Source organism: Simochromis diagramma, unplaced genomic scaffold, assembly GCF_900408965.1.
Source record: "Simochromis diagramma unplaced genomic scaffold, fSimDia1.1 OVJJ01000487.1, whole genome shotgun sequence".
Classification (NCBI taxonomy): Eukaryota; Metazoa; Chordata; class Actinopteri; order Cichliformes; family Cichlidae; genus Simochromis; species Simochromis diagramma.
In genome coordinates, this window is record NW_024387305.1 from 2,536,913 (window position 1) to 2,552,805 (window position 15,893).

The window sequence follows — 15,893 nt, forward strand, 5'->3', positions numbered from 1 at the left end:
CTGATACAGGTCTCCAAGAACAAGTATCCCTCTCTGGAGTTAAAATTTAGTAGCAAGGCCACCTTCTTCCAGACAGTCTGCAAAAACAAAGAATAGGGGTTTGTATATCTGGAGAGAGCTTGGTGGTTAAATGTGCATCGGAGGGAGTGGTGAGCACAAAGTACTCTCAAGACTAAACCATGGGGGGGGGGCTTGTTCTAGAGGGAGAGCCCAGTGAACCATGTGTCTCAGAATGAAAGCATAATGGTGAAACAGTAAATATGGGACCCCCAGGCCACCCGACTTGACTGGTTGATGTAGCCTTTTAAGCTTTATACTAGGACATTACTTGTCAAATTGATGAAAATATTTTGATGGGATTTTTAGCAGGAGTGTTTGTAGTGTTTGTAGTAAGTAATTACATTCTCACCCTTTTGGGCACAGTTCATTTTAATGATGTTAACTTTGCCCAAAAGAGTGAGAAACAAAGGGGACCATCTAATTATGTTGGTTCTGAACTTGTCCAATAGAGGTTCAAAATTAGCCTGAAACATGTTAGATATCAAAGGGGGGAATGTAATGCCCAAGTATTTAATACCGGTCTGAGGTCAGCTGAAATCATCTGGCTGGAACAGGATTTGGGAGCAGTAGGCAGTCAGAGGGAGCACTTCGGACTTTGACCAATTTCATACTTTAACTTTTATTAATTTTTTCTGTGTGTCTTTTACTTAGCAGTAAAATGGTAGTTTGTTTTAATAGCTCTATCTTTAAAAAGGGATTCCTGCTGTCTACTATTTATATTTTATGCCGGCACGGTTGGTGTGGCACACACACAATTTTACAATTTCATTGTACATGCACTGTTAAAAAAAAACATCCTGAAACAACGGTAATATTCCGGCAGCTGGGGCGCCAAAATACGACCGTGAAATAACAGAAAATAACTCCCCATAAAAATACGGTTATTTCCAGTAATGAAAATACAATTAGTTGCGCTATTTGACATGGGATCTCGCCTTTTTCAAGTGCCGCTAAACATTAAATCAGGAACATGTTAATGTGATTAAACAATGAAATCATCTATAAATAGGGGAAAAAAAACATCTTAAAAAAACGGTAATATTCCGGCAGCTGGGGCGCCAAAATACGACCGTAAAATAACAGAAAATAACTGTCCCATAAAAATACAGTTATTTACAGTAATGAAAATAGAGTTTGTTGCGCTAATTTGACATGGGATTTGACATTCAAAATGTGAAGTCAAAGTCTATTTACGTAACTTTAATGATATTCTAGAAGAACAGAAGATTACTCTAAAATGCACAGTAAAATACCTTCATATTAGGGTTTTTTCCTACGGTCGCAGCCATACCCGCAGCCTTGTTGTTGTTAGTTCACATTCATTGACCGATGCTTAGCGTCATGTTATTTATATAAATTACAATTCCTACCTCTACATTTCTTTTTCAAAATATATCATTAGCATAGCGTGTCCATGCAATGCTTTACATTGTGGCATGCAAAGAAATCTTAACAAAGAAGCTCACAGAAAGAGATTGAGCTTGTTATTTAACCCCAAGCTGGTAGGGGGAGCTCTTTATTAAAACACTTGCTGGTGCTACAATGTGCCTCAAGGTTCAACAACAGCACAACAGAAGTCACTCATGGTACAGCACTCTCTCTACCAAACAACAACTGTAAGTGACGCTGCACCACGACGTAAACACAACATTCAAGATAACAGTTAAAAGTAACGTAACCATAAACAATAAAACAAGAACATCTAAACAGCAGCACATGCCCCAAGGCATGATGGGAGACATTTCTGGATGTATTTTTACAATCTAAATATGCATATGTACAACAAAATATATTTAACAAACAAGTAAATTGTGTTTTATTACATTTACAGTGATGTTATGTTATTTTACATCTGACGTGTCAGATCACAGTCTACTTATGTAAATGTAATGATATTCTAGAAAAACAGTACACAACTGTAAAATACACAGTAAAATAATTTGACATTACTATTTTTTGGAACAGTGTGTACAATGACAATAAAGGGCTATTCTATTCAATCCTATGCTATTATGGAAAGCTTGTGAAATCTTCTTTAACCACTAGATGGAATGTGTAAGCCCAACTAAGAATGCTCCACCTCATCTGTGTTGATGGTCCAGCTCTACCCCTCCCTTCACATTACTATGGCGTTAAATGACACCTATTGTTTGCATGATTTTTTTAAACCTGAGAGAATTTCCTGTCAAGGCTCTATATGGACAAACTAAAGCAAAGATGAGGAGACATCAAAACCTGCTGTTCACCTTTTGCAGTAAGTTGTTTAAACTGGTAAATAACTAAAATATGAAGACCATATAAAGGCTGATGTAGACTAAGTAGTACACATATCTCTTCTAGTAATTTAGGAGCAGTAGGCCAAACACTTTTTCAGTCTTGGTAATTTCGTTATACAGCACTAACATTGTTAGTATGAAACCTACCATGTTGACTTTTACATTCTTTTTACAGTTGCTCTGAGGTGTGTGACCAGTGCAGTAGGGGTGATCCATGTAACTGGATATGTGGGGAGTGCGGTTAAAGTTTCCTGCTCCTATGATCAGGGTTACGAGTCTTATGAGAAGTACTTGTGTAAGAATGACTGCGGCAGCAATGATGATGTTCTTATTACAACATCAAATCCAGTGACAAGCAAATACAGGATCCATGATGACAAAACAGCACGAATCTTCACAACGAGCATCTCTGACCTTCGTTCTGTGGATGCTGGGAAATACTGGTGTGGGGTGACTAGAACTGGAATAGATATCTACACCGAAGTCAAGCTGAAATTAGTCCAAGGTAAATAAACCTTTCCCAAAATCGAATTTTATGTTGAATTGTGGTAAAATCATATGTACAAACCCGTTGTTATTGTATAGGTTCCAATGTAACGACAGACAAAAATATAACTGATAGAACATTACTTGCATTAACTGCTATAAATATGACCTGCACCTCAGTTTTAGCCATTATAAATGTTTCAGTTTAGTTCAGGTTTTTTTAAGATCCATTACATACAATTTTGTTGCAGCAAGCTAAATAAATAAAACATCATATCTCTATTCTATGGTTGCAGCGTGTCTTGTGATGCTATTTATCTTTTTGACAGACAGCTGCTGTAACAGTGTGACAAAAATTGAAAGTTATGCAGGATATTCAGTGTCCTTCAGTTGTCCGTATGAGTCAAGGTACCAGAACAACCTGAAGTACATCTGCAGAGGAACACGGCCCTCCACGTGTCTGCAACAGGCACTAATCACCTCTTACAACAAAGAAAATGGACGATTCAGACTTAATGATGAAAATATGTCAACAAAATTCACAACAAAGATTAGCAGTTTGACCCAAAGTGATTCAGGGCGTTACCTCTGTGGCATCCAAAGAAACTCTGACCTGCATCTTTTCTGTGCTTTTGAGCTGAAAGTTAAAGGTGAGCATTCATAGTAACATCTCATTATATCAGCTGACAGAAAACTAATACATTTTACAAACTCTGTAAAATTAATACATTTGTCTTTTTTGACAGACCACTGCTGTGATACTGTGACCAATATTGAAAGTTATGAGGGATACTCTGAGTCCATCAATTGTCTTTATGAGAATCAGTACCAGAACAACCTGAAGTACATCTGCAGAGGAAACCAGCCCTCCACATGTCTGCAGGATGCACTAATCACCTCTAACAACAGAGAAAATGGTCGCTTCAGACTTAATGATGTAAAAATGTCAAGAATATTCACAGTGACAATTAGCAACTTGACCCAAAGTGATTCAGGGCATTACCTTTGTGGTGTTCAAACAAACTCTGACCATGATGTTTTCTCTGCTGTTGAGCTACGAGTCAAAGGTGAGAGGTCATAGTAATATCTCATTATACCAACCAAAAGAAAACAGCTTCTTCGAAAAAAAAAAAAAAAGTCTTTCTGAAAGTTTAATATTTTTGAATCGTAAATAGTTTTTCTCTTTCCATCTGACAGAGTGGTGCTGTGTCAGGTCAACTAAAATAACAGGTACTGTGGGACAGCCACTAACTCTGCAGTGCCCTTATCCTCAACAACATCGGGATAACAGGAAGTTCCTCTGCAAGGGAGACCACCGCAACAGTTGCAGAGACATGGTGACGAGTCAAAACAGATTTGCACTACAAGCCGATATTTATTCCAACTCTTTCTCAGTGACGATCACAAAGATACAAGCGGATGATGCTGGGACATACTGGTGTGGGTCAGACTCACAGTGGAGAGTTGGAAACTACACCAAGATTCAGCTGTCAGTCGGTGAGATGAACACATTTTAATAAAGGAAAAATAGACAGAGCTATGAGTTACATGCTTTTTTTTACACTGCTGTTAAAGCATACACTGCGGCTGGTGATTCAGTTGTTTGTAGTGTGATAGAATTATGACAACTCTGCCCTCATAGTGTTTCACACAAAGCACAGAATATATGCCAAACAGAACTAGAGGCCAGTTTTTTTTTTTATCTTCTTTACTGGGTGGTTTGCTACATAAATGACTAAATTAATTAATTAAGTCATTAATTAATAATCTAATTTCAGTTGTGTGAATAGTTTACGATTTTTAGGGTAGGACCCTCTGCACTAGTCATTCTACTAAAACATGATTCTTGTGTTAAAATAAAGTTTCTAAGAGAACTAAGAGGGTTTTTTCTCCAACAGTCTTTCTGCAGTACCTTCTACAATAACAACTCCTGGAAAAACTGTACCTCCTACAGTAGAAAATCTTGTAAAAACTATAACTTCTACATTGCTTTTATCCCCACAAGGGCATGTATCTAGTAAGGGTCCCCAGGCTACCTAAGCCTACCTCGGAATATGACACACAATTGTATCCAGATCCCAAAAAGTTGATTCTGTTCATTTGGATATTGCAGAGGATCAAATAATTATTTTCCACACTCTATATTTCATATTGTTTTCCAGGGGCCAGAGCAGGCAACATTGAGGGAAATGTAAACCTGCTGGCTAAGGGTAAGCATAAATACAGTAAGTCAAAGGAGCTTGCAAAGAAAAGCATCTGGACTTCTTTAAGTTACTTGACCTCTGTGGGGGGTTACTCCCACTAGGTTTATATCTGGGACTCTCCACCATTTGACCTTAGAACTGAAGAAGCTTCTCGGATGAGAGGTGAAACGTCTTCAAGTAACTTAAAGAAGTCCAGATGCTTTTCTTTGCAAGCTCCTTTGACTACGATGACCTGGATGACTGAGAACCTTCACAGACATAAATACAGTAAAATCATAATTTACGTCGGCAGTAATGGCACCCAGTTACGCCAATCGGAGGTCACTAAAGTCAATATTGAATCGGTGTGTAACTTTGCCAAAACAATGTTGGACTCTGTAGTTTTCTCTGGTCCCCTCCCCAATCAGACCAGGAGTGACATGTTTAGCCGCATGTTCTCCTTAAATTGCTGGCTGTCTGAGTGGTGTCCAAGAAACGATGTGGGCTTCATAGATAATTGGCAAACCTTCTGGAGGAAACCTGGTCTTGTTAGGAGAGACGGCATCCATCCCACTTCAGATGGCGCAGCTCTCATTTCTAGAAATATGGACAAATTTATTAAACCCCCCAAAATATGACTATCCAGAGTTGGGACCAGGAAGCAGAGTTGCAGTCTTACACGCCTCTCTGCAGCGTCTCTCCTCCTGCTACCCCCCCCAAAAACCCATCTCCATTGAGACTGTGTCAGCTCCCAAACAGACAAAAAAGAAACTGAAAACCAGCAATAAACAACCTTAACGTAAAAAATCACAAAGAAAGAACAACACAGTATCCACATCTGAACCAAAGAGTAAAACAGTGGAATGTGGATTATTAAATATTAGGTCTCTCTCCTCCAAGTCTCTGTTCAAAAGATATCTACACTGATGTCAAGCTGAAATTAGTAAAAGGTAAACAAAGACTTAGTAAAATTCAGTTTGACACTGAGTTACAGTTAATGGGAATTTATAGAAAGTTTCTGCTTGTTCAGGATTATCTGTTTCTGTGCTGTAAAATTTAAAGCACTATATGAGCATCAAATGATGGAAAACTGTCACAAGTTTACAAATATGAAGTTGTTCAATGAGTTAAATATGAAATCCTTAAGTTTTATATACAACTGTTTAATGGGTGTAATATGTCTTCTGATGCTTTTACCCCTGTTGACAGACCACTGCTGTGACACTGTGACTAAAATTCTGAATTATCAGGGATATTCAGTATCCATTAGTTGTCCGTATGAGCCTCAGTACCAGAACAGCCATCTGCAGAGGAAACAGGCACTAATCACCTCTTATAACAAGAAAAATGGACGATTCAGACTTTATGATGATAAAAAGTTAAAAAAAAACATTACATACATAAACATCACCAGCTTGAGCTAAGAGGATTCAGGGTATTACCTTTGTGGTGTTCAAAGAAACTCTGATCTGAATGTTTTCATTACATCAGTTGAATATTTGATGATTCTGAAATAACCCTTTTCTTTCATTTATACAGAGTTCTCCTGTGTGAAATCAGCTAAAATAAATGGTACTGTGGGGCATCCACTAACTTTGCAGTGTCCTTATCCTTCACAATACCGGGATAACAGGAAGTTCCTCTGTAAGGGAGACCACCGAAACAACTGCACAGATATGCTAAAGAATCAAAGCAGATTCACACTACAAGATGCTTCTTCCAGCACTTTCATTGTGATAATCTCAAAGCTGGAAACAGCTGATGCTGGGACATACTGGTGTGGGTCAGACTCACAGTGGAGAGTTGGAAACTACACCAAGATTCAGTTGTCAGGTATGTTAAACACTTTTGTACACACTATGATAATACAATAAATGTGTTTGTAGGATATGTGTTTGTTAGAGCTCCATTATGGAAACAGAGAGTAGGTGATCATACAGTTGTCCGAGGTGTGATCAAATAAAAACTGTTAGTCCAGTGCTCCCCACCCAAAAAATAAAATAAATAAATACACAAAACAATAACTGAGCCTTACTTAGTACTGCTGGTAAATCACAACTATATATATATATATACATGTATGTATGTATGTATGTATGTATGTATGTATATAGATAGACAGACAGACAGATAGATAAAATTTAAGATTTTGTATTATGTTTATTCAGATCTTTAGTTAAATTTCCAAACCTTTGACTTAGTCTTTTTAGAATTTTTGGTTAATACTCTGTCTCTGTCCATTAAAATTAATCTACAATTAAACAACTGGAGAGGAACAAATAATTATTTCCCACTTTGTTAGGGTGTCAGTTTAAGACATTTGGATTGAAAAATAGAGCAGTGAAAAGTAAAATGTCCATGATACACAGAAATCTTTTGAAAACAGCCCAGCAGATATCTTGGCGGATATCCTTCAGATAAGCCAAGAAAATCAATTTCCTTCCCTTGCCTGCAGTATTACTACACTACACACTACGCAGTATTAGTACACAGTGAGCCCCCTGCTGGTGATGTATTAGTGTAACACTGATTATAAGAGTAGGAATAGAGAATTATCCACAGTGTGTTTATTTCCTAACAAACTGTCAGTCACAGGTTGTTAATAAATGAGTTCTCAGAGTCCTTGTTTGCATAATTAGTTCCTTTGTGTATCTGGTTTAAAAACACCTACATGGCAAAAAAAAAAAAAAAAAAAAAACCCTGTGTGATTGGACTTAGTTTTGTACTACTCTCTTTAAGAAAATCATGGCGATGACACCATTCACCTGTATGTAGCTGTGTTTTTAAGCAGTTATGCTGAACTGTTAGTCAATTAATTAGTGCAGAGGTCTTATTTTGTTGTTCTGTACAATAAGTTTCTTTGACGAACTGCTTTCATTGTATGGGCTTGGTTGGCTCAATAATTGATAGTTTCTGTTTAATGATGAGTAAAGAAAGGTAGGATCAAAAGTAATAAAAACTAGAGTATTTACAGCAACAGGATTTGCAAGGTTTGGGGTTTTGTTTTAAATGTGAGATAAAAATGTTGCAGACTTCTTTTGCAGTCATTGCTTTTATCCCAACAAGGGCATGTATCAATAAGGGTCCCCAGGCTACCTAAGCCTACCTCAGAATATGACACAATTGTATCCAGATCCCAAAAGGTTGATTCTGTTCATTTGGATGTTTCAGGGGATCAAATAATTATTTTCCCCACTCTACACTGTAAAAAAAAAAAAATCCTAAAATAAACAGTAATATTCCAGCAGCTGGGGCGCCAAAATAATACCAGAAAATAACAGAAAATAACTCTCAGCAATGACAATATAGTTTGTTGCCCTAATTTTACATGGGATTTTGCCTTTATCAAGTGCTTTTAAACATTAAATTAGGAACATTTTAATGTGATTAAACAATGAAATTACCTATAAACAAGATCAATGAATGTGGCAATATGAATAATAATACTTAAATGTACAGAAATATACAGTTAACAGTTGGTTTAAATAATAATGGATTGCAGTTATATAGTGCTTTTCGAGACCCTCAAAGCGCTTTACAATTCCACTATTCATTCACTCTCACATTCACACACTGGTGGAGGCAAGCTACAGTTGTAGCCACAGCTGCCCTGGGACAGACTGACAGAGGCGAGGCTGCCATATCGCGCCATCAGCCCCTCTGGCCATCACCAGTAGGTGAAGTGTCTTGCCCAAGGATGAAACGAGCGAGACTGTTGAACCGGCAACCTTCTGATTACAAGGCAAACTGCCAACTCTTGAGCCACGATCGCCCTAAATAACAATGATAATAATAATCATTTGATGTAAAAAAAAGTTTATAAGAATCATTTTATATATTTTTCCATAGCATTACATTTGAATTAAACAGTTCAATCTTTCAAATAAAGGACAAATATTTGTGAAATTATGATACATTTGTGAATGTATTTTAACAATCTAAATATGCATATGTACAGACAAATACATTTAAAAAACAAGAAAATGATGTTTTATTACATTTACAGTGATTTTACGTTAATTTACATTTGAAATGTAAAATCACAGTCTATTTATGTAAATTTAATCATATTCTAGAAAAACAGTACAAAACTGTAAAATACACAGTAAAATACTTTTATATTACAATTTTTTTTTACAATGTATATTTCATATGTTACAAGTAGATTTGACCTGCTACATACTAAAGATAATAATGAACTTCTTTCTACATAATGAGACAGGAAGGAAAGAGTGAGCGGCATGCGATAAATTTTTAGTTTATCATCTCCTGTCATTGTATTACAGTCTGTGTTAATATAACGTTGCTAAGAGCACTTATAGTTATTTTCACTTGCAGTCTTTCCACAGAGCACTCTGGGAAAAAAGAACCCAGGTAAATAAATTAAAGATATATTATATATGTATGACTGTCAATGTGTACTTCTGTGTTATGAGAACAATAGTTTTTTGTTTGTTTGTTTTTCAGCACTCTATGTGATACCCCCTGTACTGCTTTTGATATGTATCCTAGTTCTTGTTTATAAGTACAGACATTCCAGGATTGAAGGTATCTTTTACATTCATATGCACAGAGAGACCCTTACACTCAAATGTGCATGCAAATACAGCATAACCATATTTAATGCTGTGTGTTTTCAGAAGCTGTTCTCTCCCTGCGGAGAAATGCATCTAGGAAAAAGAGTTCAAAGAAGGTGATTGGTGCAGCACAAAGTGAAGTAAGAAAACTAAAGTGTAAAGTCTTAATAGAGAAGTATGTTTGTCCCACACTCAATTATGAATATTTAGGATTAAAAAAAACTGACTTTTTACTGTTTGTTGGGTTTAATATGCAAGATTAGTTTGGAATGTGGGACAACTGGAATTTAATTGGATCTCCCATTTGGATTTGTTATGTCTACATTCATTTACAGATGAGGACACAATTATTAGCCCCACCCTGTGAAACCCATAGGGTGGGGCTGTTTTTTTTTTGTTTGTTTGTTTGTTTTTTTAACAGAACAAGTGAATTTAACACAGCATTTCTAAACAAACTAATTTGCACACTTTCACAGAAACATTTGGGGGAAATAATACCAGAATCAATGCAGTGTTTCTGGTGTTTATAAGACAACTATAGTGGCAGCCTAACAGAAACTTTCCTGACTTCAGCCCACAGATACATGTGACCATTGAATTGCTTCTCTGTTTATTATTTTCTGTCCCTCTAGTGTCCACTGGGTGGTGTATTTTTCCACACAAGACAACAATTGTGACTATCATAGTCAGTATAATAAGCCCTATTAAAAACTGACCTTTTTTCATTCAGCCATAGAACTGCTGCTATGCAAGGATGTGGTTAAAAGTCTGGGTTATGTTCCAGTTTACAAACAGTTCAAAAACTTCAGCAAATCTGTTTAGACTTGAGAAAAAGACTTTTAGATGTAGAAAGTTATTACAGGATTTCAAAATGTCAAGAACTGGAGTGAAATCAGTAAATTCAATGAAAGTGACACGTTTTGGAACAAGCCTGGGAGAGGTAGGAAAGAAACGATCTCAAAGACTCTGGAAAGAAAACTTTGTGATTATGCTGTAGGGATGCTCCAGTGCATCTGGAACTGGGAAACTTGTGAAAGTGGAAGGAATCGTAAAGATATAAAGATATGTGAATATTATGAAAGACAACCTCAAGCAGTTAGTAGCACATCTAGGTCTGTGTCACTACAGTGACTCAAAAGATACCTCACTCTTGGTGAAGAATGACCTCCAGAAGACCAAAGTGAACATCTCTGACTGACTTGCTGAAAGCCCTGACTTTAATCCTATTTCAAGTGTGTGGGGTGAACTGAAGACCAAGGTCCATGCCAGAAGACCATCAAACCTGGAGGAACTTAAAAGATGCAACAAAGACGAATGGGCCAGGATTGCCCAGGAGATATGTGTGGGATTTGTTGAAAACTATAAAAAAATGACTGCAGTCTGTTGTCTAGCAAAAAGGATACACAATGGACCTAAATCAAGAAGGCTAATCGTTTTTGATGCTTATAGTTTTTGGTTTTTGTGAAATAATTTTAAATCTGTGTGCAAAGTAAATAAATTAAGCATCCAAATTAAAACTAGGCCGTTTGGAAAAGCTGTGTTAAAAATTCCTTTTTTCATGTGTTAGAATCCATATCTAGAATCAGTATTTTGATGGCAGTGCAGTGTATGCATATTTTTATATTTATAAAAAGAAAGTTGACTTGTGAGACTTTATCAAAGGTGTAAGCATAACAGCAGATGCCTTTGTGTCAAAGTAACTGAGGATAAAGCACAAAAAAACATGAAGGAGATTTTCCTGGCCTGGCTTTTTATAGCAGATAACCTTAAAAATAATTAGCAGTAGAAAAAAAACGAACAAAAACATGAATCAACATATGAATATTATCTGATGCTGCTAAAGTGGAGCAGAGCAAAGTTATAGAGGCTTTATTAGAGCCAAGCATTTTTTAATTTTGCAGAATTTTTAAAATTCTGACATTTTTACATGTCTTCAGTATTGAACACCAGAAATAAGGTTTTTTTGTCAGAAGTCATTTAAGTTAAAAATAAATTAATTAATTTAAAAAACAGTGGCCGAGAGCACATTACGGTAGACTGGTGGGTAATAAGCAAGCAAATAATGCAAAAAAAAAAAAGATTTGAGATGGGAAACTTTTCTTGAAGTACACTGAGAGAGAGAGAGAGAGAGAGAGAGAGAGAGAGAGCTGTGCATGAAGTGTGATTTTATCGTGGTGGAGACAAAGTAAGAGGGAATTCATGACGATGTTTATGTGAAGCAAAATGTGAAGCCTAGTTTGCATCTTCTTTTGCTGCTGGTTCACTCAATTTTGGTTGGAGAGAGACAAAAACCTGCAGCTTCTGAATGTAGCACAAAAAAAAAATAAAGCGCGGACCCAACGCATCGGAAACAGTGAGATGTCAGCTTTCAGCGTGTACGTGTACATGCCGTCAGGTGAGAAAGCCGACATCTCACTGACTCTGATGCATCGGCGGGTCCTTGTGTCTTTGTGCAGAATCGGTTTACCTGCTGTTTAACCTGAGATTCTGGTGTTCAGGGCAAAATAAATTTATACTTAAAAATTGTTAAAAAACACTCAGGATTTTAATGAATCAATATCGCGTTATTCAAGCTAGAATCGATTTTAATCGGAAAAATTATAATCAAAACCCACCCCTACGTGTACACTACAACTTGACTCACTGTTAAGGTGTACAACCATAAGGAAATACTTCTACTGGCTTTAGTGTAATTGTAGAACATTTCTAAATGTGTCCACAACTCATTTCTCTGCAACACGTGTCATTCATTTGTTCTGTTTAATGTGTCTTGATTCTTTTTTAGATTTATAAAAATCAAGGTGTGGTGACCTCCAATGACCAAAGCACCAGTAACGTCTATGAAGAAGTAGATGTAGAAGTACACTACGAAAACTTGACCGCAAGTGAATAAATCTACTGCAATGAAAATTTCCATAAACCCAACAGAAGATACAGTTCAGTCCATAAATATTTGGACAGAGACAACTATTTTCTCATTTTGGTCCTTCAAATGAAACAACTCAGATGCAGCTGAAGAGACTCAAAAGTAATTGGACAAATTAAATAGGTGAAAATAAAATGTTAATTTCTAATACATGATTGAAACCCTTTGCTGGCAATTACAGCCCCAAGTCTTGAACTCATGGACATCACCGGTTACTATGTTTCCTTCTTTTAAATCTTCAACAAATGAAATGCACGCCCACTTGGGTTAAGATCAGGTCACCCACTCGGCCATTCAAAAATATTCCACATCTTTGGTTTAATAAACTCCTGGGTTGCTTTGTCTGTATGTTTTGGGTCATTGTCCATCTGTACAAGTCCATCTGCCCAATCAATTTGACTGCATTTGGCCTGATTTGAGCAGACAGTATGTCTGAACACCTCAGAATTCCATTGGCTGCTTCTGTCCTGTGTCACATCATTAATAAACACTAGTGTCCCAGTGACACTGGCAGTCATGCACGCCCAAGCACACTGCCTCTGCCGTGTTTTACAGAAGATGTGGAATGCTTTGAATCATAAGCCATTCCACGCCAGCGTAGACTTGGATATCGATACACCTACGTCCTGAAGAGTGCTGTCACTTGGTTGGCTGTTTTGAAGGGGTTTCTCTTCACCATGAAATGATTCTGCGATCATCTACCAAAGTTGTCTTCCATGAACATCCAAGTCTTCTTGCGTTGCTGAGTTTACCAGTGCTTTCTTTCTTTCTTTCTTTCTTTCTCAGGATGTACCAAACTGTAGATATTATCATTTCAAACATTGAAGCAATTTCTCAGATGGGTTTTTCTGTTTTCTCAGCTTAAGGATGGCTTTTTTCACCTGCATGGAGAACTCCTTTGGATGCATGTTGTCTGTTCACAGCAAAATATTCCAAATGCAAGCATGACACATCAAATCAACTCCAGGCCCTTTATCTGCTTAATTAATAATGACATAATACAGGAAGTGCCCACACGTGCCCATGAAACGGCCTTTGAGTTGTCCAGTTACTTCTGGTCCCTTTATAAAGCGGTTGGCACATGTTAAGAAGCTGAAACTCCAAAACTCTTTATTCAATTTGACTGTGGATACCCTCAAATGAAAGCTGAGAGTCTACACATTATGTCCATGTCCACTGTATAACTATAATTAGAATATGTTCTGGCAAAGAGGTATAAGAACAATTATAAATGGACCTAACTGGAAGTAGCACTTGCATCTGTAGTTACTAGCTTTGCTTTTAATTGCTTAGTGTTCATAAAAATATCTGCTGTTTTTTTAATGTGAAAACCCAATAATGTAAAATTTCACATGATTTTTAAGTGAACAAATACAAAAGTGCAACACAATCAAATTTGTTTACATACAGTAATAAAACATTACATTTATTCAATTTTATATATTAGTTTTTGTTTGGTTTATTGTTTTGAACTATTTAAAGAAGTCCCCACTTTGCTGAAAATGTCAGTTTTAGACATTTGGAGTCAAAAATACAGCAGTGAAAAGTAAAATGTTCATGATACACAGAAACATCCACAAAACTTTCAACTTGAACATTTGACAAAACTTTCATATCGTATAAATTGTCTTCCTTTACGTGCAATATTACTGGTTAGTGTATCACAGTGAGCCCCCTGCTGGTGATGTATTCGTTTAACACTGATTATTAGAGTAGGAATAGATTACCTACGATATGCATATATCCTAATGACCTGTCAGTCACAGGTTGTTAACAAATGAGTGCTTGTTTGCATAACTAGTCCCTTTGTCTATCTGCTTTCTAAACACCAAGATGGCAAAAAACCCGTGTTATTGGGCTGTTTACTAATTTGTACCACTGTGTCTTTTTCATGTTAACATCAGTCCTACATAAGAAAATCATGGTAATGACACAATGCACCTGTTCTGTTTGAGCAATGATGCTGAACTGTTTATTAATTAATATAAAGCTCTCCAGGCTTTTGGCTGTCTTATTTTGTTGTTCTGTAAAATAAGCTTCTCTGTGTAAGCTTATTGGCTCAATTGGCTCTTTCAAAACTTTTTGATATACCACATTTTTCAAATCTACTAAATGCATTTTATTTGCAAGCAGCTTAGTATATATTTAATAAAAATTGCAGTATATTATATAAAATTGCCTCATGATTTCTCAGGATAACAGTCTGAGAAAATTTATTATCTGTGTTTGTTATTAATTAAAAATGTACAAAAACAACTAGCGTACTGTAAAGAAATGTGTAACATAAAAATAAAAAAGCAGCAGGTTCCTGCTTCCTTCCTTGTCATCATCAAGGGCACAGATTTCGAGGTGGATGAGTACTACAGACACCCAAGATAATAACGATGAAGGTGTTTTTAAAAAGGGCCAGAGCTGCCTTTGCCTATATCTAATGACAATTATCATTGTTACGGCCTTTGCAGGTTATCCTGTGAAACTGACCTTGTGTGGGTTTGTCCTGCTGTCTTCCTGCCTTAGTTGCCACCCTTTTGTACAGCTGACTCTAATCAGCAATTAAGGCCAGGGAACATATCGTACTACATATCGTACTGTGTATGACTGTGTACGTGACAAATAAAATTTGAATTTGAATTTGAATTTTGAAAGGTGTGCTCTAATGCCAGAGAGCCTTGTTGGTTTTGTAGCTAGTGAGCTGTGAATGCATGTGTGGTGAAGGTGACAGCTGAAACTAACAGCTGACAGTAAATATGGCCAAAAGCACAGCACCCAACCGAGTAAGGCGAGGAAACAACTTACCTGGCAGAAAATATAGGTTCTGGGAATAACACAAACCTGTGTAACTACTAAGCAATAAGTATCGAAAGAGAGCAGTGGCAGCAAAAACATGCCAGCGTTCAGTCCCTCAAAAGACCTGCTCCCTTAACTATGATCTCCAATCTATGGATGTTGGGAAATACTGGTGTCCAGTGACCAGAACATTTGATGATATGTAAACTGAAGTCGAGCTGAAAGTAGTACAAAGTAAATGTTTTTTAAGGTTTCATGAAATCTGAGCTGACAGCAATCGCTTCAATGTGTCAGGTCAGAACACTTATAAATGTTCAGATGAGAGTGGCAGACTCCAAGAATTAGGTTGTCATACGTGTGTGTGTGTGTGTGTGTGTGTGTGTGTGTGTGTGTGTGTGTGTGTGTGTGTGTGTGTGTGTGTGTGTGTTTGTGTTTGTGTGTGTGTTTTCTGTAGACAATGCAAAGCAAACAAATATCAGAAACCGAATTACATTGCATTACCTTAATTACATAGTTAAAGGCAAGGACTTCAGTTTGCATGTCTATAAACAGTGGTACAAGTAACTGTTTAACTCTAATTCTGAGCTAATTAATAATG

The 15,893-nt window shown here is 36.8% G+C and overlaps 1 protein-coding gene across 5 annotated transcripts in view; it reads left to right on the plus strand.

Moving 5' to 3' along the window:
• LOC120716889 (polymeric immunoglobulin receptor-like) overlaps positions 1-14,850 on the plus strand; it is a 34,658-nt gene extending 19,808 nt beyond the window's left edge. For 2 of the 5 annotated variants that reach the window (XM_040004584.1, XM_040004585.1), the window contains exons 2-11: positions 2,512-2,841; positions 3,152-3,472; positions 3,569-3,889; positions 4,020-4,319; positions 4,985-5,032; positions 6,545-6,838; positions 9,344-9,379; positions 9,473-9,553; positions 9,646-9,722; positions 12,368-14,850. In XM_040004584.1, coding sequence (XP_039860518.1) covers positions 2,512-2,841; positions 3,152-3,472; positions 3,569-3,889; positions 4,020-4,319; positions 4,985-5,032; positions 6,545-6,838; positions 9,344-9,379; positions 9,473-9,553; positions 9,646-9,722; positions 12,368-12,475 — 1,916 coding nt within the window. In that variant the 3' untranslated portion in view covers positions 12,476-14,850. Of the gene's footprint in view, positions 1-2,062; positions 2,315-2,511; positions 2,842-3,151; positions 3,473-3,568; positions 3,890-4,019; positions 4,320-4,984; positions 5,033-6,544; positions 6,839-9,343; positions 9,380-9,472; positions 9,554-9,645; positions 9,723-12,367 lie in introns of those variants that run through there. The other 3 variants (XM_040004586.1, XM_040004582.1, XM_040004583.1) reach the window with 3 other exon arrangements.
• The last annotated feature ends 1,043 nt before the right edge of the window (positions 14,851-15,893 follow it).